Source organism: Sciurus vulgaris (genome assembly GCF_902686455.1).
Source record: "Sciurus vulgaris genome assembly, chromosome: 18".
Classification (NCBI taxonomy): Eukaryota; Metazoa; Chordata; class Mammalia; order Rodentia; family Sciuridae; genus Sciurus; species Sciurus vulgaris.
The window spans coordinates 6998909-7026723 of NC_136479.1; the positions used below are offsets into that span (position 1 = coordinate 6998909).

General features: G+C 47.8%; 1 protein-coding gene across 2 annotated transcripts in view; it reads right to left on the minus strand.

Moving 5' to 3' along the window:
- The window catches only part of USP7 (ubiquitin specific peptidase 7), a 56733-nt gene that overhangs the window by 16038 nt on the left and 12880 nt on the right, over positions 1-27815 (minus strand). The window contains exons 2-10 of one of the 2 annotated variants that reach the window (XM_079120465.1): positions 14516-14620; positions 8917-9115; positions 6687-6825; positions 5909-5997; positions 4840-4948; positions 3661-3791; positions 3184-3238; positions 2179-2259; positions 1999-2089 (exon numbers count right to left, since the gene is read on the minus strand). In XM_079120465.1, the coding sequence (XP_078976591.1) occupies positions 1999-2089; positions 2179-2259; positions 3184-3238; positions 3661-3791; positions 4840-4948; positions 5909-5997; positions 6687-6825; positions 8917-9115; positions 14516-14620 (999 nt within the window). Of the gene's footprint in view, positions 1-1998; positions 2090-2178; positions 2260-3183; positions 3239-3660; positions 3792-4839; positions 4949-5908; positions 5998-6686; positions 6826-8916; positions 9116-13623; positions 13795-14515; positions 14621-27815 lie in introns of those variants that run through there. The other variant, XM_079120466.1, reaches the window with a different exon arrangement.

A 27815-nucleotide genomic window follows, 5' to 3' on the forward strand; every position in this document is an offset into this window, starting at 1 on the left:
TGAAAACAGACACAGTGACGGCAAAACCAACAATTTCTGTTAAACAAACACCAACAGCAGAGTGACAGGCATGCCACCCGATGGGGAAGAACTGCCACAGTCACGAGGGCAGCAGAGCCTGAGCACAACAGTGCCAGCAGCGCACACACTGGATGACGAGCAGTGCGCGACAGTGCTTCCCTCAGAGGAGGGACAAGACCAGAGCACAGGACAGCCAGCTCACTGCTGGTATTCCCCAGGCTGCCACAGAGGCAAGGGAAGCTTGGACAGAGGCCTGTGTCCACTGGGCGCTAAGGACAGACATGAGGAGCAGCCCACAGAGCTGGTGTCTGCAGGAGACAGTGCCCAGGGAGGAGAGCTGCACAGACAGGGAGTTGGGTGAGGACACTATTGGGGGCCACCAGGAGCACTATGATCAGGGAGAACGGTCCTCAGAACTCATAATGAAGAGGTGCTCCCACCAGCCAGTGGGAATCCTCCTAACCCATGGGAGATTCAGCAGAAAACTCTCAGATGAACCCTCAACAAAACCTGTGACACCCCACCTAACAAGGCTTAAAACATGGCGAGAGAACCAACCATTCCCACGCAACCTTGCTGTGCTCCCGAGCAAAGGCTAAGGACTTCATTTCCTACCAACAGAAACTCACTGTGCCTGGCAGCCAAGAAAAGAAGACCAAGCACGCAGAGGCTGCACCTGCAGCCCGGGATGAGGGACAAAACCGTCCCAGAGGAGGAAAGCCAGACACTGGGCGATGGACGCCGGCAGGCAAGGGCAGCAATACAGTTGGTGACTGCGCTCCCTACGCTGAAGAAGGGACTGGGGAGATTCCTACAAAGGGATCCAAATAAAACCTCTCAGATATGAAAATAATACCAGGGTGAGAGACAGCAGACAGGAAGACTGGTGAGGCTGGCGACAAAGCCATGGAAACACCCACGGAGTCAGCCGGGCAGCAGGAAGGGCGGGGTGCACAGAACCTGTGACCAGTGGCCAAGATGTGTCCCAAAATCTGATGACAACTATAGACCCACAGACCCGAGAAGTTCAGTGAACGCCAAGCTGAGGAGCGTGGGGCACCACACCAGAGCACGGCGCAGCTGGTCAGGCAGCCTAACAACTGGGACCCTTCAGAGCAGTGCGGTGTGGGGACACTTGTGCACAGAGGACAAAGGTACAGCAGAGCTCTGGGGAGGCGATACAGATGACAGGACACCGAGAGGACGGCAGTGACCTGACAGCCTGCATACAGGGAGATGGAGGCCTTGGCACACCTGCAGGAAGGGGGAGCAAGTCGCTGAAGGCCAACTGACAGGGAGCGAGGACAACGGCAGAATGAGCAGCCCAGCAGCTCTGAGTGAAAGAACAGTAAAGAAATCCCCTTCTGCGTTTAGCCTGTTCCAAAGGAACTCAGACGTCAGTCAAAGAAAGCACTTACACGAATCTTTTACAAAAAAAAAAAGAAAACACCCAATTGTCAATAAGCGTTTGAAAAAGAGAGGCCATCATAGACCTTCAAGGAAATACAAACTGCAGTCGACCCCACGGATCCAAGAAGCAATTCCATACTCGCCAAAAAGGCAGGCAGGGGGAAAAGTGGCTGTCATGTACCTGACACCTCAACTGAACACACATAATGTCCGGAAAAGGATGGCTTCCCAAGAAGTTTGTTGTACAATCCTAAAATGGAATACTATAAAACAATGGAAATGATCAAGCTATTTTTATTTACAACAAGACTATTCCACAATGTTGAACAAAAAAAATCAAAGACGACGATGTGCTACCCAAGACCCTTTAGATAACATCTAGAACATGCAAAGTCAGAAGCCCAGATGGCGGGGTCCTGGGGAGGGAGCTGGGGCAGAGTTTGGGTGTACTGGCAAGGGCTCTGTCCACCCAGGGCACTGCACACTTTAAGAAAAGTGCTATGTGAATGAGACATTAAACCAAAACAAACGATCCAAAGCTCACGCCATTCAGCACGCAGAACTTACTGTTTTTCTTTCCTTTTATACTTAGCTGGATGTCATAATAATCTTCTCTTCTGTCAGACCGATAGTCTACCTCTTTGCATTGGATATATGACTGCAGTAAGCACAAGAGAGCCTCGTTATTAACAGCTAAATCTGAACTTAAAATTTTAAAAACCGTTCTTTAAGCTAAAGCTCACATACCACCATTTTGCCTCGGAATAATTTCGGGATGGTGCCTTCCACACACGTGCCTTTCATCTTATTCTCCACGTTATCAAGCAACTGAAAGAGAAGGGCCAAGCTTCATGACAACGGTCATGCTTCAGTGAGACGCAGTCATTTAATACTTGAAATATCAATGGTCCAAGAAATTCTAGACTATTATGACCTTTGGCATGCAATTATCAAAAACATACAAAATCTTCCTTCTTGGTTGGATTTTTACAAAAATATCTACATGCAACAGTTGAGGTTAACCTTTTATACAGCCTTTGGAATGAATTAGTAATCTGTAGTGCCTTTAAAAGCATTTTTAATATTCATTTTACCTCTGTGGAAAAGCATGTAAATTGATCACTAAACTTAACTCGTAATGGTCCACACCAAGAGATTAATGAGTTGAGCCTGTCAACAGGATTGACTGGTTTGTCCATGGATATTTAATGAACTGGATTCAATCCAGCTAGTGCTGCAAAAAAGAAAACACACCTTGCCCAGCCAATCACCTTGAACACCCATGTTGTGTTTGTGTTTTTGTGTGTCTTCCTCACAACTGGAGCGTAAGGCTCTGCTAGCCTAAGGAGTTTGGGGAGAACTGACAGTGTGGAGTTCTGCATCAGGAGAACGTGGTGCTCCGGGGTCTGGATGTCAGAGCGGGCTCCTGAGTCACCTTCGTGCAGTGACCGAGGACCACTTGACAGACACCCAAGCATCATGTTTGGTTCTCTGCTCGGTGAGTCATGTACGTACACCGATCTAACGAGGTGAACACGTACTGTTTAAATTCGAACTTCCCTAACACGTTACCTCCAAATAGCTAATCAAACAGCTCCTTCCAGCCTTTAAAACTAAACAGATGCTTCCTTCTTGTTCTAGCCCAGGTGTGTCCTGAACAAAGATGGGTGTTGTCTGAATGAGGGCTGAGGTTTCACTTGTAACTTCTTCAAAGTCAATGTAAGAACTGTACAATTACTGCTTGAAACTTACCACTCGACATAGCTCTTGAACATCATGTTGCATGAAGCTATCTAAAGTTTCCCACCTTTCAAAGATAAAATAGACATCTATATTCAAACACCCAAATTAGAAATGAGCAAATTAAGCAGCAACTTAGATTTTAAAACTAAACTGAATAATCAGCCATTATTCTCCAATTAATTTTTTATGAAGATTATTGTGGGGGTTTTAATTCAAAAACAGGAATGTTTACAAGTGTTTCAGCTTGTGTCTGGGAACTGTACTGCCCGGGGAGGTGGGGTTAACAAGCAAGTTTGCAGACAAGTGGAAGCTAAAGATGTTGAAAAGCAAAATTCTAAGGAGATGAAACAAAATACAAAGATTAAAAGCACGGAGACTATTAAGTGCCCAGCCTCCCTGGCTGAGGGCCACCCTGCACACTCTGCCACCTGAGTCCCCTCACTGGTCCCTCAACAGGCAGAACTGGGGCAGGCTTCTGGTACATACCCAAATGACTTTGTTAGCTTTTTTGTTCCTACGGGCTTATCACTGTGCTGTAATTCGTAGAACACTCTTTGTAAGGCTAAAGGGACGCTCTTAGATGAATCATCGCCCTCTGTTGGCATCATGTACACAGCCTGAAAGAATGAGTTCAGGATCAGAATTCGGTTCATGTAAAAAAGTATCAATTCTAATATCACAACGGGCGAGCAACTAACTGCTAGGGCTTTTAACTATCCCAAAATAGGTTGGAAAGTCTGAAATCATGAATGTCTCTAGAAACAATCTAGGAAACACAAGGTAGGGCAAAAAGAAATTTTAAAAAAATCAATTACGGCAAAACACCCATAGACCCGCATTCACTCCATTTCTCAGGGCAATAGTTTAAATTCACCATTACTCATGGACAACAGTTGAAAAACTTAAAAACATCACTGAAATAACCCCCGTTTGCACCCCCTCCCCCAGAACATGTAAACGACAAGAAGGCTCATCAACCAGCCACCCTCCCGCGGCCAGCAGTGCCGCTGCCTGGACTTCTGGGCAGTTCCACAAGCCCTCCACATCCACATGCACCCACCCTGCGTTAGATTTTGAGGGTGTGTTCTTTCTCCTCTCTCTCTCTCTCTCTCTCTCTATCTCTCTCTATATATATATATATATATGTGTATAAATAGCTGCATCCATAAAGTGAATATCAGACTCATAGCCAATATTCCTTCAACTCAATTAAATTTTTTTTAGTAGTCAATGGATCTTTATTTATTTGTATGTGGCGCTGAGTATCGAAGCCAGCGCCTCACACAAGCCATGCAAGTCTCTACCACTGAGCCGCAACTCGAGCCTCTTCAACTCAATTTTGATATAAAAACTTCAACTCTTCAACTGCTGCCACTAGTGGCTTTCATGTTTAAAAAAGAAAAAGGAAAAAAAAAAAAAAAAAAAAACTTTACATTTTGTTATTCCCAGCACAATTACAGTTAGGTCTATAAAATGATGCTGACTGTCACCCACCCAAGTTAGCTTAAGACAGTTGCTGACCAGGCACCAGGGAGTGACACCGCTCAGCCCAGCCAGGGCTCCCTGTGGAGTGCAGTGGCAGAGAGGGACAGGAACGTCTGCTGGGACCCTTGACACACCTGACAGTGGGTGGCAGGGTGGGGGAAAGAAATACCATTCATTTACCTTTCGTAGCTGATTTGTGAAAAATAAAGTCTGTAGAAGGCTGTTCATGTAACAAGTCGCTCCCTGATTCTTTAAACCGACATAGCCCGTGTGCTTCTTTGAGTCCCACCTGAAAGACCAGGCCAAGCTTGAGGGTGACCGCACAGAACGCGACAGCGCTCCACAACGCTCACGGGGCAGTCCGGCTCCTACCGGGGCTGATGTCGCCGCTGTGTGCCTCGGCTTTACCTCTAACAACCTGACAGGAATGGGGTCCACACACCTCTCCTTACCAGGTCCAGGGCACAAGGGGCACTCAGGTCTCAGTTCTTACACAGTGTACACAGTTCATTTCTGTGACTGGTGTAATTCAATCCCAGAGGTCACATAACCCTGTCGCCATGCTGACAGTTCATACCACTGCTGTGTGCGCACCTGTGTCACTGGGGAGTGCACCAGGACAGCACACGCTGGGTAGGCACTCTGCAACTGAGTCCTCCTCCGGCCCTTTAGAAATTCCACTTCCAGACAGCGTCTTACTACGCTGCCCAGGTTGGCCCCCAAACACACAAGCCTCCAGGCCCAATGTAAGGTCATTATTTACCAAGATCAGCACTCGAAGACACTGAAACACCCCACACTCCCACAGCCTGCAGAGCAGTTTAATCATGCACACATTACAGCTCACATGTGTAGCTGCAGGAAACCAATGGCCCCGGGTTGCAGTGCCTGCCTCTTCCTTGAGGGTCACCATGTCCCTGCCCTCTTCAAAATAAAAAGGCAAAGCATCTCTGCAGTGGCTATTTACATGCTGCCCTGGGCTCCTCCACCAGGCCAGTCTGCAAAGTTCGAGATCTCAAACTATGGCTGTCTTGCTGACCAAAACTGTATTCCTAGTGCCAAGCACAGAATGAGGTGAAAGGACTGCCCAGTGAACCTGCTCGATGGTGAATGGGAACGGGCACCTCTGATGTGTGCTTAGGTGCAGAGAGGGTGCTACTTGTGGAACACAGGTCCATCTTAAACACATGCTGTTGCTTGGTTCAGTTTGGCACAAAAGGTGATTTAACAGCACCCATTCAGAACTTACGCAACTCCATGGGGAGCATCCGCCTGCACAAAGACTTCAAAAGTGACTTTGTCATCATCTATAAATCCTTTCTCAGGATCAGTCACTTCCTATAAAAGACAAATAAGAATATCCAACTTTCATCAGAACACACAAATGCTCACTTCATTCCAAAAGGACAACATTCCTAGTGTCCTGTACTGAACAGATTACACTACTACTTTTAACACCCCAATTTTGCTTCTACTTTGGAAGCGTTTCAGTTTGTTTAAACAGTGGTCTCTGAACAAAACCTGCGAAGGTGTGGACCTTTAGGAGCCATCCCAGGGGTACTGGGCTCAGTGGCAAGAGCCTGGACAGGAGCCACACGTCTACCAGTTAGAGCAGGACTGCGGAGGGTCTGGAGACTCGGGTAAAGTGACGTTAAGGAGTAAAGAGTCACTTAGAAGCAGGGACATTCCAGAGAGCATTACACTGGCCACCACCTCTGCAAAAAGGAGCCAAAATGACTAAGGTGAAAATCATACCACCGGACCAGCCTGACCCAAGACAGGGCCCACGGAGCCACGTGTCTGGTGAGGGACTCGGCTGGCCAGCGGAGCCTCCAGGCGTGCTCAAAGTGGAGACCTCAATGCAGACGGGTGCGCCAGCAGCTAAGCCCAGAATCAAATTCCACAGATACCTGCCCAACCTACAAAGCAAAAATTTCACTCAAAGATGAAAGGAGGAGTTGAAGAATTAAAGAATTAGTGGGAAAGCAATAGTGCTCAGGTGATTCAGACTAAATACTGTTACTTACACTCCAAGCCATAAAATTGGAAAATCCCCAATCGTTTTCCTTGTGGAAGAACAAATGGCTAATGCGACGACTGAAGGACTTTTCATCATCTCTGTAATTGATGATCTTCAGCACTGCCTGGGCGTGACAAGACCATGACCTGTTCAGAGAGACAACCTGCGCCTCAGTTGATGAGCTTAGCTGACGTCTGCCATGCTTACGATACTAAACCAGCACAGGGAGACTCCCTTCTCTTATGGTTGAGGAAGGCTCGTTTACCTTTTAAGTAGGGGAAGGGGGTTTAGGCCAGCCCTTGTGGGGTCTGAAATGACTTAACTTATTTTTTAGTTCCTCAAATGCTTGAAGCCAGTATTTTTAAACAGCATCTACAAAATACAAGTTTCTGGACTTTGAACAGTGGTCTTGGATTTTGTTAAAAGCCTGCAGCTGGCCTGGGGCATAGCTCGGCACAAGAGCACTGTTGCATGCCAGGCATGTCAGACCCTCGTTCCTTTCCTAGCACCTCAGCTGAAAGATTACAGAAAAATAAATGACTTTTTAGTAGAAAATAATTATTTAAAAGAATAAAAATAGGGCTGAGCTGGTGGAGCTCAGGGAGGCCCTAGGTTCCGTTCCCAGCAATGGGAAAAAGGAGAAATGAAAGGAGTGGGTGGGTGCACGCGTGCACCTGGACGCCGACAAGGCCTCGCCCGGCACCGCTCCTGCGCCTGCGCGCTCGGCTCTCCTGCACACCTTCCCCCACACCAAGAAGGACTGGTACTCTGGCTGCCAGCTCCCGGTTGTGCAGGTCTGCCCAGGCATCCAGGAACTCAGCGAGCAGGGACACAGGATCGCAGTGATGGCCCGCACATGTAGCCAGGGTGGAGCAGGCCACAAAGGGGCTCAGGAACCAGTGTTTTAAAACCAAAAAGGCTCATCCCCTTACAGCCACTAAGGAGAGGTTCACTACTAAGTAGGGCTTCCTCTATGAAGGCTGCCACCACCCCTGGAATGCTTTGCTTTTTTATTTTATTTGGTCCTGGGGATTAAACCCTGGGCACATCCCCAGCGCTTTATATTTTGAGACAGGGTGTTGCTAAGTTACCGAGGCTGGTTTTGAACTTGCAATCCTCCTGCCGCAGCCTCCCAAACTGCTGGGATTATAGGTGTGCACCACCACACCCGGTTATAATATGCTTTTTAAAGCAAATGGAAGGACAGTGCTGTTCAGATGGGTGCTTCTGCTTGCTCAGGATGCTTAGAAGATATGGAGAGCTTACTTCTTCCAAACTATCATACAGGCCAAGACTGTAGACAAAAACAAGTCCAGCCCCAATACTCATAGGATCATATCATAATGCCAAAGAGAAGAAAAACTCTAACCTATACACAGTCTCTGGCTGGGGTCAAAGCCCGGGCTTGTGTGTGCTAGGTAGCACTCTGCCATGAGTACACCCCAGCCCAGCTGGGCAATGAGAAAATGAGCTGTACTCCTGGGGGCGTGCATTTGCAGCGCAGTGAGAGGCCTCGCTGCTTGGAGAACATTCTCTATCAAGAACTCCCTGGGCCCAGATCTGGGGATGGCAAAAAGACTCGGGCAGATGAGGGCCAGGAAGCAGCTTCCAGAGGACAAATAATCTACCCTCCCTCAACAGCCTGTCAATAAGGCTTCCAAAAAGTCTAACAGTTGACAGTTATTGATACCAAGGGGAGATAAACCTCTGAGATCAAATTAATGGGTAGGCAGTCAAGAATACTCATAAAAACGTGAAGCCTCTCATCTTCATCTTCACATAAACAGGACCACCATGATCCCTCTCCATCTTAAGGCATTTGTACCATCTCTCCTTAAGGTTTTAATTTGTACTTTCTGAATAACCCGCAGGGTTAGGTATCACCCAACAAAAAGGAAGCGTGGCCCTGACTGCGAGCTGCTCAGGCAGCTGCATCAAGTTCAGGCTGGAAGCCCAGTGTCCTACCACAGACGGCCCTGATTCCACGGGCTGGAGATGTTAACACGCCAACTTCAGTCTTTTGTTTTCAAGTAAAAAATGTACTTTTCTAGTTTGGATAATACGTACCAGTGACTTTTTAAATAAAGAAGTGTTTTGTTTAGTCTAATTTAAAAGCAAAGGGCTGTATGGAGGCAGCAAGGAAACTGGAAATGAAATCGAGGAAGGCTGATTGAATTTGGCTTCCAATAAGGTAATAACTATTTGTGGATTTGTAGTTGCATCATTTAAACTCTTACGTGGAATCAGATTCAGCATTGCACTGGAGAAAGAATCCTACGCTTTTTTGGTGTGGTCTGTCTGGATAAAAGCGTGGCATCACCATAATCTTCCATGGCAGATTTCGCACAAAACACGGAGGGCTAAGGACCGACTCACTCAGTCTGCTGAAGCGCTCGACAGTGAACTGAAAGGTTGCCTCGGAGCGCCAACTGGTGTCTGCAAGAAAACACGCCATCAATCACGGAGCCCGTGCATTAACTGCAAGCACTAGTACGCACTTGGCAGGGACTGGTCTGTGCAATCTCAATCTATCGGCTAACACCCGAGAGCATGGTTTCCGTTATCAGACGGCTAGAACTGTAAGATGACCGCCTCTGTTTGAGTGAATCCCTGCTGCCTCAGAGGGCTACGGGCACTTGCCTTCCCTCTTACTCAACAGTTGAGTGTGGCACAATGTCTGTTCTCCTACATCTTCATTCCCAAGCATCCTGGGCACTGAACGAGTATAAAGACTTTGCAGGGAGGGAGCAAAATGCCTTAGATAACTGGCCAAGGATGGGGCTTGTGGAGAGAAAGAAGACATGGGCCTCAGGCAGAGGTCTGGGGGATGGTTGAACACTGGCAAGAAAGGACCTGGGAGGGTCGCTACTGCCCTGATGCATACCCTGCTCAGAGGCACGGCCCCATCAAAGTCGGCTGGAAACTGCTTCTGTTACTCGCGATTTTTGTGAATGCTAGCCTGAACTCCTTATGGGAATAATTTTTTGAAGATAAGAAAGTGGTGGTCTCTTCAACGTGAATGGAGGCCAATATTAAACGTTAACAAGACTGACGGCTCATTTACGGACTTAAAATTTCTGCCAACACAACACCTATCAGCAGAGGTAAGGCTAAGTCTGTTTAATATTCCACCTTCTCACTGATCATCCACATGCCACTGCAGGCATGGGCCCATTAGCTGTGACAAGTCTGGCAGTGTCTTAGTGCTGGCTTCTCAAACCACGATGAGGACTGTCATCCCATGGCCACCCTACCAAGTCTGTTACTGACCAACACTCGTGCAATAGAGTGACTGCTGCAGAAGGCCAAGTGGTCACAGATGGCTCCGAATGCTTTCACTCTCCACGCCTCTCTCGTTGCAGAGAGCCAACAGGTGGCTGACTGACAAGAACCAAGGGCCACACTCTGAGGGGCCACACACCAGACAGGCAGGCTTGAAGGCTCCTCCTGGCTTAGCACCAGGTGCAAAACACTCCTGACCCCCAGGGGCACAAGGCACAAATGAAACTGTGGGCGTGGTGGAAAAGCATGTTAATAAGGTCCCAATGCCACCTGACAATCTCAGGCCTCTGAAGGCCACCTTGATGGGACCTGCTGACCCATCAGTCTCCAAACTGTACTCACACACTGAGTTCTCAGGATGCGCCACTTCTCTGTTCACAGAAATTGTTGAAAGTTCGGAACTAATTGAATTTGTTCTTAAGAAAACATGTCCATCAGTCCTCACGAGAGAGTATTCTTTACCAAAGAAATCCAAGCCCCGAGTCTCTGCAACAGTTAGTACTTCCACCTTCTCCCCAACTCTTTCGCTCTGCGTGTCCCTTCTCAGGGCTTACGGCAGGGCATGCTTCAGAAGAGCGGATCAAAGAGGGGCTGCATCCAGGAGACGCGTGACTGACTTCAGCCTGCGCAGGACGGGTACAGCCCTGCCGCCTTCAGGGTAAGTCAGGAAAAGCAAGAAGCTGGTTGGAGACACTGATATCTTGAGATGCAGACGCCCATCAAATTAGATTGTTAGCATACCTGCTCTCTACAGACCATATGTACAAAACTGCACAGAAGAACCTGGAAACCACAGAACGACTTTTGGATTCTCTGCTGAAAGGCTGTGCTTTTCTTCTAACTCATCTATTCAGTATAATTCAGCTTTGAAGGACTGCATTCAATATGCAAAAAACTGACAGAATAAATATTTTTTAAAAATTCTCCCACCCACACATTGAATTCCTGAATTATCTTATGAGATTAAATAAATAGTGGTGAGGTGCCACATGTTCCTCTGTGCCCAAGTCCAGCACCGCCAGGCAAAGGTGCTTGAACCACTTTGTTAAGTGACACACAGATATCCAGCTCACACTCAAGGCACACCTCTAGAAGAGATGTACTTCCACAGAATAGGCTAATGAGGGAGTTTAGCATGAAACAATGTGAATCAAAATTTTCAGAGCTGGAAGTACAGTTAGTGGCAGAATGCTTGCTTAGCTTAGGAGCGGTTCTAGGTTCAACCCCTAGTGATTAAAAGATAAAGAGAAACGAAAAAGAAAAAATTCACCTCCCTAGCTCTAAAACTGTTCTAACAGAATTAAAATTTGTACTGAATGCCAAGCAAAAGAACTATGAAGACGAGATGCAGTCTTGAAACCCATCTGTAACAGAATAGCCAGCCAATTATTCCAAGAAGAACTGTGAGAGTGACAAACGTCTTTGCCTAACGAAATGGATCCGATAGTAATGGGATCCAGCATCCCCCCCTCCGCAACTTCATGAGTTTATGGTTAAAGTTAAAAAGATTAAAAAAAAAAAAAAAAAAAAAAAAAAAAAACCAACCCACTGGGGATTGTGAGGGCACCCCATGCTCTACAGACTGCGCACTTCATTGGAACGAGCCTATCATCTTAGGACACCACTGACAGTGAGTGAGCGGTCCCTCTGTGCTCCTTTTTCTGTTGACAGGATGACAGACTCCTGCTAACCCTGTCACTACACAAGCTTGGCCAGACTCTTGAATGACCCACTACCTGCAGTCCTGCCCCTGAAGCCCCCAAGTAGCAGCAGCAGTCGTCAGACAGTCCCCAAGTCCCCACTGCCCCAGCATCACACTGCTCTAATCTTCACCAGCACGTCGCTGAACAACCTGGGCTTTGGTCGTGGAGACGCAGACAGAAGATGCAACACTGCAGAGATGCCCGAATCAGGCACGATTCCCCACGTGGGGCTCTCACAGTTACTGGATCAACTTCACTTCTCCATTTTAATAGGAGTTTTTAAAGTCCTAGTTAAGCACCAGCTATTACTTCTGTTTATTTATGTGAACCAACAATTATCTAGATTTGTCTAGATTCTTGCAGGCTGCGTTCGCTCTCAAACATCTCCTGGTCATCTGAGGAAAACCCCTTCGTGAGATTCTAAGGAGTAGAGTAGATAGGACTGGAAGGAAGTAATTCTAATAATTGCCAGTTATTCCGTCACCAGAACTTTTAAGTGATCTCTCTTCCTCAACTACACGTGCGCCCCAGCTACCCATGCTGTTGGCAATTCCCCCTCCCCGCCTTTACTGGGGACTGAACACGGGGTTGTTTGCCACTGAGCTACATCCCCAGCCCCATTCATTCATCCATCCATCCATCCATCCATCCATCCATCCATCCATCCATTAGGGATCAAACACAGGGCTCCATGCATGCCAAGCAAGCACTTCTACCACAGAGAAACAGCCCCAGCCCTTTCAAAAACTTTTGTTTTGAGACAGGTCTTGTTAAGTTGCCCAGATTAGCCTTGACTTGTGATCCTCCTGCCTCAGCCTCCTGAATGGCTGGGATTGCAGGTTTAAGCAGCCACCACCTGGCTAGCTAGGAACTTCTCGTATAAAAAATGCCCCTTACTAAGAAGGATCCTCTGCATATCAGTCAAATCCCGAAAAGAACAAAAAACTTACAAATCCCTTTAGGTGCTGGGGATGCTGCTCAGTGGTGGGGCATTTGCCTAGCAAACAGAAGGCCCTGTTTGAATCCCAAGCACCACAAAAAGCAACAACCAAAAACTCTAATCCAGTGTTTCCCAAAGTGGATGTCCTAGTTTGGTATTTTAAAGATTTGGGGAAAGAGGTTCTGAAGTCCACAGAGTCTGGGAGAATCATTAGCAAAACTCTTGTGTGGAAACAGTGTGTTAGGGCACAGTTACCTGTGGCAAACCACAGCAGAGACCCAGAGTTCCACAAACTTCCGAGAATTCTGAACCCTCTCCACATCATGCTTACACCCTGCAGAAGAGTGTTTCACAGTACACACCAGGGCTGGAGTAAGGTCGCCTCAACCAAGAGTTCTGCAGCTAGAGCCAGAGCCCTCTCCCTCCCACACCTGGGCCTTGGGTGGACAGATCTTTCATCCCCGGGCCTTGAGAAAGCAACTGAAATTCCAAACTAAGAAGATGCCACCGAAGACCACCCTACTTGCCCACAACAGGGGCTTTTCCCCTTTCGTGTCCTACGAGTTACATTATTTACTATTAATAGTTTAGCAAAATCTGCCTGAAAAGTCAGAAGATTTTGCTACTCTAAGCACTAGTAGCCGTGATTCTCCACCCCGGAGAGGTCTGTGGGTGGGGAGGCTGCAGCTCCTGCGCTGCACAGGACAGCCCCACCTTCTAGCTGCAACTGTGTCCTCCCAAGCCCTCCCCCAAACGGGGAAGTGGAGTACTGAGGTGGGGAGGGGCCGGTTACGGCTCCACAGTGACCCGCACTGCTCCCAAATGCACACCTGGCACCTCTGACCTGGCCACCTTCCCAAACACGATCTCTGAATCACTCTTGGCATCTCTGGTGTCTGAGGTAGAAACCACCAAAAGCCCAAAAACCGAAGAGACCACACCCACACCGGCGCCCCTGGTCTAGGTGGAAAGCGCACTCCACGGGAACAAAGCAGCGGGTTCAGACCACGCCTCTTTACCTTCCTCAGATATTGCCTCAGCCAGCTGCCAGGGGGAAACCGCACTGTGAGAGAACTCTCAACTGCGGCTGCAGTTTCGCATGGAGGCTGAACTTTTGGCAGGAGGTCTGAACGGCAGTCCTTCTGGTGGTGCAGCCCGTGCCTGATGGTTTCTTTCAACTGCCCCGTTACTCCCCTGGGAAGGACACAACCCTCATGAGGATTGATGGACACGCTTGTACAGAACATGGTTTCATATTACACTGCATGATTCCAGGGGCTGCATAAAGCACTGACTGGCTGCTCCCTTCTCAGGATTCTGACCTTGCAAATGTTTAGGTCACAGAATCCGATAAATTATAAGGAAGAAACAGTCCCGAAAGAAAAAGTGACTACCTAGACACAACTGTCCATGCATGTACACATGCGTATGCCTCTCTGCGTGGAAGTCAGCGGCCCAGCAGGCGGCCCAGAGCCTGACTCCGGACCTCGCACTTGACAGGAGTGGGGAGGGCCCTGCTACAAACGCCTAGCAGTCACACTACAGTGAGGATGCAGGGAAGACCAATCCCAATGGCTGCAGATATCTTGCTGCAAATGAGAAGGAGAGGACAGGAGAGGAAGAGCAACTGGCCCTGAACACTGAGAGCGCTGGAGAACTGCAGGCACGGAGCCACCCACTCACACACCTCTGCCTGGACCTCCTGCCTGGGCTGGGGAGACCCAACTCACCTTGAGATTTTGTAGGCAATCTTGAAATTCAAAACAAATATAAGATTCCAAATTTCCCTCAGATCTAGCCTCATAAAAACTAGCTCCTCTTATGAAACTCACAAGTATTCAAGGAAAACATACAGATGGAGCCTGTTTGACAGTGTCCGCCGCTGTGAACGAGCAAGTCCCGTGCACTTACCATCCTCCATGTCCTCTTCTGCATTGCTGTGCCCGTCACTCAGGGCCACATTCCCATTGATGACAGGGTTTTGAGTAATTCTTGGCGGGTCATCTGTATCTCCAGCTTTAATAAAAACAAAGATTTCATGGGTTTTACCATCACAGACTGCATTAAATAAACAAATAACTTTTGGTAACAAATAACTTTTGATAACGTCTAGTAACTACTAAGTCCTAACTGTACTGTCATTTAAATGTCAATTACAACTAACATGAATTTTGTTGTTCTCAAATGCTAAGTGGAATTTGAACATATGATACACTGCGAGATAACTTGTTCCATTTGCAATTATACTTATGGAATGACTGTGTGTAAAATGTTAATGTAAAGTTTATTTAACTCTTATTCTATAATGGCTAATCTGCTTAGATTCAAGAACCTTCATGTAATCTAAGTGGAACATCGTTGCGCAGCAGTACACACTGAACCTGTGGACACATTCCTGACTTCGTCCCCACTGTTGGTCTCAACAGGCCCTGGACAATCTCTGTATAATTATGTAGAGTCTGGAAAGTATTCAGATGCCGACAAAGTGGATTTGTCACTCTAAATTCTGGCTAAAACCTGACTCTTGAAACAAATGAAATTTTAAGCAATGACTGGCAAATACAAGGAGTAGTACACTCCAATCACAGCACCCTAGTCACGACGTCCATCACTGGAAAACTCATCTCTCACTGACGCAGGTCTGTGACTTCATGCCAGACCAAACCACAGCAAACTTTAGGGTTTCAGGAACTAGACTTCCCATCCGATTCATGGGCTGTTCCAGAACGGCTCTCTGTAACCAATGCTGGCCCCACACTGCCCTCAGTGCGCTTTCCCTGGCAAACCAGACACCGACAGGAAGAGCCAAGCACCAGCAGGAAGTGCGCCTGCACACACGCCAGGCAAGGGTATGCCGGCCTTCACAAGCCTGTGGCCTTAGCCCCTGGCATGGGCAGGCCCTCTGTTTCAGTACCTTGGACAGTTCCCTTTCCTTACCCCTCAGGTTCTCAAAACCCCCCAACTATGGAGTTACACCATGAAAGCTTCCCAATAACCTCAAAACTCTCAGAATACCAAGAAACAGGTATGACCACCCAGTGACACACATTAAGTTTAAGACTGCTTCCGATCCTGACCATTTTTAGGTTGTTTTATTAAATACCATGCATACATCTGAATGTGTTAAAAAGTCATTTCCAGAAACACAGACACACTTTTAAACTGGTCCTTGACCTCTATGCTTGACAGAAATACTGGGGGAGGGACCACATTCCTGCTGATGACTCCGCTTGTGGAAAAGAAAGGCAGTCAGGTAGGTGTAAAAGATGGGAAGAGACTTAAGAACAGCAAAGAGAATCTCTATAAATGAGTCCAGACTCTCCATGAGCCAAAAAGGGGGGTGGGGTGGGGGGAAGGTGGTTCGATGGTAGTGCTTGCACAAGGCTCTGAGCTCCATTCCCACAATCACACACACAGATACTTTGGAAGGTCTTTTATCCCCATCTATCCTCAAACTATATTGAATTACACAAACATTTTTATAGGGGGAGTCAGTTACAACACACTTCAATGAAATGTTTATAGCTAGGGTTGTGTGTGTGTATGTGCGCACACGTGCGCAGGATTGTTTTTTAAAAATTTATTTTATTATGAGACAAGAGTCTCACTAAGTTGTCCAGGATGGCCTTGAACTTGTGATCCTTCTGTCTCAGCCTCCTGGGTCTCCAGGATTTCAGGCACATGCCACCATGACCTATGCAACAATTTTTGAAAAAGATTTTCCATGTTATCTATACAGCAATTCTCTCAAGTTTGGTTTTAAAAAATTAAGGATCCCAAGCAATCTGTATCACATGCAACCTTTGTCACAAAGGAGAGAGCTGTGTTGAAACAGAAGATTTCCCTTTACAGAGCTCAAAACTGCCACAGCCAAGTGCCTATAATCCCAGTGACTTGGGAGGCTGAGGCAGAAAGATGACAGGTTTGAGGCCAGTCATGGGGGTGAGAATGTAAGCTCAGAGGTAAGCAACCTGGGTTAAATTCCCAGTATTGCAAAGAAAAAGGAAAAGACGTGCATAAGGAGCTATAAACAAGACTCTCCTAACCCGAGTCTCACAGGAAGGCCACGGCAGCAGAGCCCTCTCCACCTCCCACTCACTGTGGTGGATATGGCATGAATCTTCCAGTGCTTCACTTCAAGTACACCTGGTACCTCACAGTTTCTCAGTTCAACCAAACACAAGTGCTTCAAGACATGGTTCACTACATACACGTGAAGACAGATCATCAAGCACAAAAACAGAAGACCAAGAAACCACGTGTCAGTGGCCTACACAGTGGCAAGTTATGGAATTCTACATCTGGAATTGTGAAGTAAAAAGGACCTGGCTTTGTGAGGTCCAGTGAAACAGATGGAGATAGAAGTGAATCCAATTACAGCCAAAGGAGGCCTTCTGGTGACCTGTGACACAGTGCTTCCCACCAAAATCTAGGGAATTATAAAATGAAGACCAACTGGGACCACAGAGCCCCATTTGCCACGCCTTACTGTGTGGGCTGGGAAACAGCAGCAGGACAAACTGCAGCGTGGGCAGGAAAGCCTCACCCTCCTCAGCATGTCTCAACGTGGGCCGAGACAGGATCTCGCTGTCTCATGCTGGGAGCAGGCACCCAGGATGCACGCCGGGAGGAAACCTCCAATGGAGCCAGATGCTCCGCACACAAACCAGCAGTTCATGCTGACTGACCGCTTGCCGCCCCCTGAACCCCTGAGGCAAGGAGAGTGTCAAGGCTAGTGGCTGCAGAAGAGCCAAAGGTCACTGGTTGGTCCAGCAGGCCTGAGAAATAGGATCTGGACCAGAAAGCTCCCAACCAACTGCCAAGGCAACTCCAGTCCGCCAGTGGGAGACAGAATATCCAGTTTTAAAAGTTCTACAGGATTAAACTTTAATTAAGACACAGAAAATCCCTGGGCCAGGAATAAATAATGAAAGCACCTGATAGTTGCAAAAAAACTGTGCTAGGCTTCTAGAAATAGCTTCCATGATAAGGCTGTCCTCATTTACTGGCAAAGATTAAGTGAAGAAGTGGCACAAACACACTTGTCCCTACAGGAAAGTGACTGCTCCTGCACTTCACATCCCACGCAGCTGGGACTTTGCAAGACATTAACACTGATTTGGCCAAACGAACTACAAGATTCATTTTCTGACATAATTATCACAAATAGTTAAGAGCAAGGCGTCTCCCAAAGACTAATATATGTCAAACATCTATAGGAAAATAAAGCAATTACCATTCCAAAATACGCACCACACTCAGAAATACAACATAGGGCGATTTTCACCACTCTACATATCAGAGGCATAACTTTATATGTTTATTAAAAAGCTCAAAATACCTATGTTTAGAAACATGGCGGGCTGCCTTGGCTATTGTGCAGTCTGCGGCTCCTTCTCTTCCTGAGGATGCCTGAGCTTACATTCCACCTTCTCCCACTGACTTCCACTTGTGATGTCATAACAGAACTACCATCCCAGCAACGAACACTTGCCAATTGCTATGGAAATTAGGCAGCATTAATTTAGCATCTGAATCTCACCCCTGGATAAGATCACCAAAGATGGAATTTCAATTTGTTGGTTTGGAGACTTTCTGTAACCTCCCCAAAATTCATAAAACCCCCCCAAAAAGGGGAGCATATCAAACACCACATGGAAACCCCCCAACCTCTGAGAGTACACCAACCATCCAGCTGTGCCCTGGCCAGAGATCCAGGGCTGCCCCAGACCCACAGGCATCTCCACTCAGACCCCAGATTGTTCCAACAAGTAGGAACAACAAACTGCAGGGGCAGCAGATCAGAACAGGTGGTGATTCCCACTCCCTAGACAGGACAGATCAAATGGAGCCTTGGAAAGCATCCCTGAAGCTCACTCTCGGTTCACCTCCAATTCAAAACCCCTCTGGGCTTCTTTTTGCCTGGTCCTTCCTCCTTCGAGCTCCTCCGCCCCATCCCCACTCATTTAAGAACGTTATTTAATATAGGCTGTCAAAACTAATGAGAAAACCAGTATCTTCCTGCATGTAAAGCTTAAATTGATACTACTTCTTGACTAGCAATCCCAAACACATTTGAAAAGAATAACTGAGAAATGCCAGTATGGGTGCTGGAAGCCTTCAATCACCTTCTGGCCCAAGTCTGTGGTTCCCAGCCATGTCTCATGGCTCAGAGTGGAGCCTGTGGGGCGGGGGAGGGGGGTTCCTTCCACATCAGAGTGACTGCATAGAATCCCCACCAGCAGCCTGCCACAGCCTTCTCCCCCACCCCTTTTCTTTCTTGCTTTTTAAAAAAAGCACCCTACAAAAGTCTTGTCTTTAGGACTAGAAACATCCCTACATCTTTGTCTATTCGGACAGGGCAATACAGTCCAGGACAGAAAGAAGATATTAAGGAAAAGCTGGCAAAATCCTCAAGAAGTGCTGAATTTGCCAGGAACAAACCCTGGGGAAGACCGGGTTTGGGACAGAAGGGAACTCTGTGCCAACTTTGCAACTTTTCTGCAAATCTAAAAGTACTCCAAAAAAGAGCTCATTTAAAAAGCAACATGTAAGTCCTCAAGCCTAAGAAGCAAGGAAAATAAATAACTGATAAAACAAAAATTTCAGCATCACACACTCACACAGAGTTGCCTTTTGAAACTCTTCAGCAATTAAAGGCAGAAAAGAGTCTGAGAACTGAAACACAAAGTTTCCCAGACACCAGGGGCAAGTGTCTAGAAGAGAACGGAGTATGCGTCCACCCTGGGCTGCAGCAGACGAGGTATGTCACAAGGGACCTTAGTGAACTTCCCTTCCTGTTACTGTGTGTGTGGGGGGGGGGGGGCGGGCGCAGGAGGTGGGTACATAACTGTAGCCAGTGCAGTGGCACTACTCAAGGTAATCTCAGCAACTCAGAAGGCTAGGTGGGAGGACTGCAAAGTTCAAGGTCAGCCTCAGCAACTAAGCCAGACCCTATCTCAAAATAAAATTTTTTAAAAATGCTGGGGATGTAGCTCAGTAGTAGAGCTCCCTTGGTTTTAATCCCCAGAACCAAAACTACCAATGCTACAATTCCTCAGGGGTGTAGCTCAGCAAAGAGTGCTTGCTGGGTACACCTCCAGCACACCACAAAGAAACAAACAAAAAACACCTCCTACCGCCTAACCCTCTATATTTCAGGTAGGGCCCTTTCCAAAGGTCCTCAAGGTGAACTCCCTGGCTACTGAGAGACCTGCAGCCCCAGAATTGTAGCTCTGCTTCCCGCCCACGGAGGCCGGCACCCAGGTGTGCTCTACCATTGAGTTACATCCCCAGTCCTTTTCAAATTTTACCTTGATGTCTCTTAATCTCGCTAAATTGAAGAGGCTGGTCTTGAACTTGCAATCCTCCTTCCTCAGCCTCAAGTATCTGGGATTACAAACAACACCGAGCCAGGTCATTTATATGCTTTCCAAAAATGTTTATTCCCCAAAGACTGCATACCCAAACATTATACTAAAATGATATTAAATAAAATAGATTGTTTAATATTATCACAAGTGGCTTTAATAAAAAACAGAAATCATGTAACCTTTCCACATTTCTCCTATAATACTCTCTCACAAAGACCGCAGTACAAATTCATAACAAGTACCCTGATGTTGCTGGGATCCACCAAGACCTCCTCAGAATTCCCCATATTTACTTGCCCTCATGTGGGCTCGATTCTGTGCAATGTCTGTTCAGGTGCAGGTTTGTGGGTCCACGGCCAGCAGGATACCAACAGCTCCAACACTAGGGCCCTTCAGGCTGCTCTTTCATAACCACCCACATCACCATCTCTAGCAACCAATCTCTCTTGAATTGTGCCATTTCAAAAGTGTCACAAGTGACCTGCGGCCTGCAACAATGTGCTCCCCCTCGTTGCTGAGCAGGAGTCCAAAGCAGGGGTGTGCCCCTGTTTGACAGCTCACCTGCTAACACCTCGTGCATTTCCAGTTCGGGGATATGACAAATAGACCTGCTGTGAACATTTCTGTTCAGGACCTGGGTTCATATTAATCTGTGCTGTTTGATTTGAAGAGTTTGGTGGTCAATCAAGCAAGGCAAACATATAGTGGTGGAGGGGGTAATTTAACGGTCTTCCCTGTCCTGACACCAAGGAGGGCACTGAGGTGTGCTCCGAGTCCTCTTGGCGTTCCCACACATGCATGGTGGGCATGCTCTACTCATGGATGAAAAAGCAGTGCGCTAATCCCGCGGCACACATCAGCCAGCCGGCCGGCCGAGAGGCATGTACACAGCAGGAACATGCATAAGGGTTTGATTCTTAGTAGCTCCAAAACACTGTGCCACAATTTCCTCAACCTTCCCTCCAGATGAGCATCTCCTCCGACTTTTCTTAACCCCACCCTTCCTGCCACTCCGAATGATGCCTCAACCACTGCGCCCATGGGTCTATCCTCAGCTCCCTAAGCTTCCTGCACTTATCACCAGTCGACCTTCTGGCCCCCAGCAGCCAGCCATGCTTGGTCCAATGGCAACTTCAATGGCTGATACCCAAGAAGCAGAACAATCCAAAGAACTCTGAACCCTGGGCTGCATGACCAGCTTCCTGGCATGGCTCATGTGCCCTTTAAGAAAACTCAGTTCTTACAGCTCCATCCAATTTTGATGGCTCACTTCACACACACAAAATCTCCAAGTCCTAAAACATACTCTACGCCCATGGGAAGAGGAGACCAGCTGAAAATCCCGCACTGAGGACAGCTCAGGAGGTGAGTGCCCACACCAAGACTGTCTCAGACGGGGTCACCTGTGGGACCAGGTCACCCTCTAACCGGGATGGGGGAAGTGGAGGGAGAGAGGATCAGTTAGTTCAAGGACAAGCACAGAAGCACGGGCGGTGCCAACCACAGCGGGCTGTGGAAGGTGCCACACTCCCCAGAGACTCCAGAGAACTCATTTCTGACCACCACTAAGGAGCGGGGAGATGAGGGTCTGGGTGACTGAAGACCCTGCTGGGATTCCCCTATGCGGAACCGGGCCTCAGAATGCACCCAGTTCTCAAGACACGACTTGGAGGCGATGAGGGGGTAAGCTCTCACAGCACACGATGAAGTCAGGTGCCCTGGTACAGTCCTGTAATTCCAGCCGTGCAGGAGGCCAAGGCAGGAGGATTTCAAATTAGAGGCCAGCCCAGGCAACTTACTGAGATCTTGTTACAATATAAATTTTTATTTACTTGTAAATAAAATTTGGTGATGGGGGTGTGGCTGGGGCAGTGTCAGTCCCTGTGTTCAATCAACTAAAAAAAGATACAATAAGGTCACAGGAGTCACAGGTCAGAATTATCTCTTCTTCCACCTCAGATCTAAAAATGCAGCTTCCCTTCCAAACTCAGCAAGCAGCTTGAAACTTACCTCCCAATCGCTAGTGGGTGTAAAGAATCAAGTGCTGACCACGCAGCAGCACGTCTACCTGAAGACCTTGCTGCCTGGGCCAGAAGACCCACACGCAGAGACCTTACTTCTCTTGCCTGACTACATCTGTGAGCCCCTCAGAAGCAGTCGATTCAGGAATACGGTCCTAAGTGGAAATGTTCAACTCTGCTCCAAAAATTTTCATTTAAGATCCTTCCTAACCCATTGTCATTACATAACCAAAGATGTCATGCACTCACCCTGACAGGTGCTCATGTTCTGAGTGCCTGCAATTACCAGGGACAGGGGACACGGTTACTCCGTAGCCCCGTTCATTTCTTTTCCAGGCGGCAGCAGAAGCATGGGAAGCAAAGGCAGGCCTTCCAGCATAGCTGGACTGGGCTCTGCGGTCCAACAGGACTGAGAAAGTCAAGCCCTCATGTCCTGGTGCTTCCCAGAAAGTGGGGGTAGACTTCACGGGGGTAAGTGCAATGGAGGGGAGAGCACAGTGTCAGGGCCACAGGGTTTGGAGCCACAATGGGGAGACGTATATCTTAGCCACAGAGGAGACATCTGGGTGAAGCCCACAGGACGAACAGCAGCCAGGCAAGCGGAAACCTTGGAGAAACAGATTCCAGGCAGAACAAACCACAAATGTAAGGAGGGCTGGCCGTGGGAAAGGGAAAGGGTGGAATGGAAGGCAGGTGGCTCCAAGGATGCAGAGGAAGCCACTGTGCCTCCGCAAGAGCCCGCAGCCCACCACCCTCACACTACTTGCCCAGACTGTCCCTGGCGAAAGGCAGGGTCCCTGGCCCAGCTCCTCTGCTCTTCTGCTAGGGCTGTGCAGAGGACTACCTTGCTCCGCAGCAGCCCACCCTGTTATCTGTGTGGCCTAGAAATGAGCGCCCAGGGGTTGGGTCTCAGTGGTAGAGCCCTTGGCTCGCATGTGTGAGACACCAGGTTTGATCCTCAGCACCACAAAAATAGGCAAATAAAATAAAGGTATGGTGCCATCTACAACTAAAAACAAAAGCAAAACAAAAAAAGAAATGGGCACACCCAGTCACTCTATGAATTCTTCAGGTCACCTCAGTAACAGTAAAACTGGCTTCATGGATTCCACATCCAAAGCGTTACTGACTTACAACTCTGAACGCTGGTTATTTGGTTTCCATGATTCTCACAATGCTGTTAAGAAACCTGCCTCTAGTGACAGTCCCATCCTGCTGAACCACACCAGGTCCTGTGCCTCTGGAGGCCCTGCAGCTCAAGGCCAGTGTCCACCAGCTGCAACGGTGAAAAGTCTGAGGACTGTCGGAGACCCATTTTACTGAACCTTGACAGTTGCTCTATGTTCTGAACTAATACTGATTAAATTAGGTACAGAAAAATAAAGCCCACAGAAGGCCACATATAATTTGTGTTCCTTAAATAAAACTGGGGTTTTCGGTTTGGGGCTTTATGAAGTAAAAGATCGAGATCCTCCTGCCACCAGCCAAGCCCATCCACGCTCTGCGGTTTCAATGCTGTGATGGGCATGAGGAGGACCAGCACTGCGCGACCTGAGCCGACAATGACGTCTGCACTTGCTCACACGATCCCTCCATAGAAGAAACGCCACCACCTGAACTGCAACCAATGGCTTTGGCAAGAAGCACACGCGTGTGTGGCGTGTGTGGCAGAGACAGCCTCATGGAAGCAGCAGGACAATGGGTGGGCGCCAACTGGATGAGAAATACCCACCACACTAAGTGGCCACCAGAGCAGCATCTGGAGCAGACGCCATGTCCCTGCATGGACCTGGGAAAACGCCCTCAACGCAGCAGCTCGCAGCTCTGCAGAATGGCTCCCATTTCCATGCTGTTTGGATGTTCTCAGGAGGTACTGTTACCTTTAGGAAAGGAAAAACACAGACACACGCAGAGCAACTGCAGTGCCAAGAAAATACAGCCAAACCAGGCTGGGGAGCGACATCACCGTGGAAGCCCTGCAAGTTGGACGGGAGAATAGAGGCACCCACAGGTGAGGTGCCTGTGGCCTGGAGGGCATGCCGACACCACGGCAAACAGCAGCATCCTCTCTCCCAAACCTGTTTCCCCCTTAAGAACTATTCAAAAAAAAACAGGCCATTCAGGGCGTTGGGGGTGAGCTCAGAGCTAGACAGGCTGTGATCATTAAAAACTTCAAAACCTGGGCTGGGAAGCACATGTGAGGCACTGGGTTCAACTCTCAGCACCACATATGAATCAATCAATCAATCAAAGGCCCATCAACTAAAAGAAAACGAAAAAGATTATTTCAAAACCTGAGTGGCGCACACCTATAATCCCATCAGCCTGGAAGCCTGAGGCAAAAGGATTGCCTGTTTGAGGCCAGCCTTAGCATAAGACCCTAAGAAACACAGTGAGACCCTGTTCAAAAAAAAAATAAAAAGAGCTGCAGATGTGGCTCAGTGGTTGTGCAACACTGAGTTCATGCCCTGGTACAAAAAAAAAAAAAAAAACCCAAAACCTGCAAACGCTACCAATTCCAAATAGGTTCTTTTATTTGAATAAAACCAAACAGGAACCTAAAACAGATACTTTTTTACATGTGCTCTACCCTTAGCCACCAGAGACATGGACCAACCAGCAGGCACGATTCACTCTCCTTACAGAGGACCTACTCAGACTCCACGCTCTTAATGGCTGAAAAGCTAGTTTTCCAGGGAATAGCAAAGAAAATCTGGTTTATTGCTTTAAAAAAAAAAAAAAAAAAAAAAAGCAGAGGAGGAGGGGTCAGTTTCATCCATGAACCAGCGAAGGTCTCCAACATGGGTGCGTGCTAGTCAAGCAGCTCGGGACACACCAGCCACCCCAGAGGAAAACCCCTGCAGAAGACTGCTCAAGGACTGAAGACTTGCACTAGCAAGCATTTCTCCCAAGTCTACATGTGAACACATTCAGACAGACTCAGGCAAAAAAGTGGGGGCTTGGTGTGGTAGCACTCCCCAATATCCCAACGACAGAGGCAGTTGTGGCAGAAGGAGCACGTTGGAGGCCAGCCTCAAACTTGGTGGGACCCCATCTCAAAATAAAAAATAAAAAGGACCAGGGAGGCATCTCAGTGGCAAAGCACCCCTGGGTTCAATCCCCAGCACCAAAATAAGAAAATAAATAATAAGCAAAATTTTTTAAAAATTAGAAGGGCTAGGGGTGTAGCCCAGGGGTCGTGTCCCTGGTTTAATCTCCAGTATTGCAAACAACAACAACCAAAGGCTTCCATTTCTCCTCTAACTACAGAGATGCTGGTCCCGACGCTTCCCTGGAAGATGAAAGAAACAGCAGGTGAAGGCAGTGGATAAGAAGGAGCAGAGACTGAATTCCACTCCCAGAACATGTGATTCGCCGTGAAGCTGAGGATCAAGACAGCAGTGGCCAGCAGAAGGAAACACCGTGGGGCTCCACCGAAGTCACTGAAGTCACTGAGTCAGAAGCAGCCCCAACGAAGATCATTTGAGTTTGACAGGGGCAGAAGCAACTCCATGGGAAAAGGAAAGTCTCTAAAAATGGACATCTGTAGGCAGGGAAGACACAGCCTCCCATAAACCTTTGCCAAATCAGTTCATTATGAAATGTCAACAGTCAGACTTTTGAAGTAAGCACAGAAGTAAGGCTTGTGCGGAGAGGAACAGGCGTTCTTAGATATGACCCCAAAGAACACAAAAAGAAAACTTTAATAATGTACTTCATTAAAACTAAAGGTTTTTGCTCCACAAAGACACTGCTAAGAGAATAAACAGATATGCAACAGGCTGGCAGGAAATATTTGCAAATCACTCAAACAACTTGCATCTCAAATACTACATAATAACTAACTCTCAAAATTCAACAAGAGTGGGCTGGGGTTGTGGCTCAGTGGTAGAGCACTTGCCTGACAGGTGTTCCACCCTCAGCACCACATATAAATAAAGTCATCGTGTCCATCTACAACTAAGAATATTTTAAAAATTTTCAATAGCAGGAAAATCCATCCAAAAAAAAAAGAAAAAAGAAAAAGAAAAAAGCAGGCTTCCAGCCCCAGTTACAAGAGGACATGGCAATGACAAGCATGCAAAGGGATCTAACCATCAGTGCATCCCAACCCCAGGTGAGGCAGCCACCACCCTGCCATTGACTTGCCATCCAGCCATCAGCCACCCTGCTAGCCTGCAGCAGACCATCCTGTGTCTGTACAGTGCTGCCCAAGCCAGGTTGGAATTTCAGCCCCTCCCTGTGGTACTCCCAGGCAGGAGAATCCTGCACAGTCTGGAGGATGGCAGTTAGGGGTAGTATGTGCCCTGATGCCTGTCATGTGGGGATGGCACCTGAGCCAACACTGGCACAAGAGACACAGAATGATAACAACATGTCAAGATGGGGTGTGGTCTTGCTCCCTGCTCCCACCCATCTTCCCTTTCAGAATGTGCATCCCATGATGTCACCAAACCCAGAAGTTGACCACATAACCAGCTCCTGTGCTGTGTACAGCAAAAGCCAGCCCATTGGAGCTTCCATCATCCCTCTGGGGTGCTGCTGCTCTAGTGAAATCCTCAGCTGACAGAGTGCCCACCCACTGCACCACCCAGTCATTGTGTCTGCTTAGCATCAAAGCATGGTCCCAAATACAAATCGGATCCCTCTTAAAAACACTAAATAAGACCCATTATATATATAAGATGGAATCATGACAACTTGACATCTTTTTGATCCACTATAAATCACTGAGGTTCCACACGATATAAAACCATTCTGCAGAAGGAACCAATCGACACGCGGTGCACCACGGAGACGCTAGAGTGCTGCACTAAGAGAAGCCAGATGCCAAAGGCCTCATGCTTCACGGCTCCACCCACGTGAAGTGCAAATCCAGACTGACAGATCAGAGGCTGCCAAGGGCTCGTGGAGATGGTGAGCGGCTGCTGGTGAGCTCAGGGAGTTTTTGTAGTGATGACAATGTCCTTAAACTGTGTTGAGAGCCACGCAATTTCAAAAATAATATAACCCCAAGAGGTGGTCCCAGGGGTGCATGCCTATGATTCTAGCAATTCAGGACGCTGAAGCAGGAGGACTGCTAGCCTCAGCAATTTGGTGAGACCCAGTTTCAAAATAAAAAGGGCTGGGGATGTAGCTCAGTGGTAACATGTCCCTGGGTACAATCCCCAATACCGCCCCCCCCCCATAAAACCTAAAACTCACCAAGTTGCACACTTTAAATGGGTAAATTCTAGTGCGAACTACAGTACAATTTAGTTATTTTTAAAATAATGGCAATTACTACTGTGTTTTACCAAAACAGCACAGCACACTTGAGACCCACCCTGAGTTTCATCTCCAGCATGGACAGAAAAGGTAAGAGCAGATCCAAATAACTGTTTCCACAGCAGACGAAATTAAAGTTAACAATGTGTAACAGGAATTCAATTATCGTATGACAGAAGCTAAAATATAAAAGTGTGGTGTGTGTGATTTGTTATGGAGGAGGAAGAACTTCTCTTCAAGGCAAAGAAAGAGATGGGCAACCTGGGCCTGGGTCCTGCACCTCCGGCATCAAACCTGACAGGGAAGCAGCGGGAACAATCAACAGTGCTGAGTGGGGCACCAGGGATGTGCCTGGGAAACAGGACAGCGGTGCTGTGCTGTTCCCAGCAGCGGCCACCCGCACCCTCAGCAGGCCTTCCCGCTCCCCTGCAGGCTCCTTCCTGACTCGCGCCCCTGTGGTGCTCACTGCGCGCTCTGCTCCGTGTTGCTTGCTCATGTGACCTATGGGCGTTCTGGCCCTTGCTTGAGGGCAGATACTGGCAGACTTCT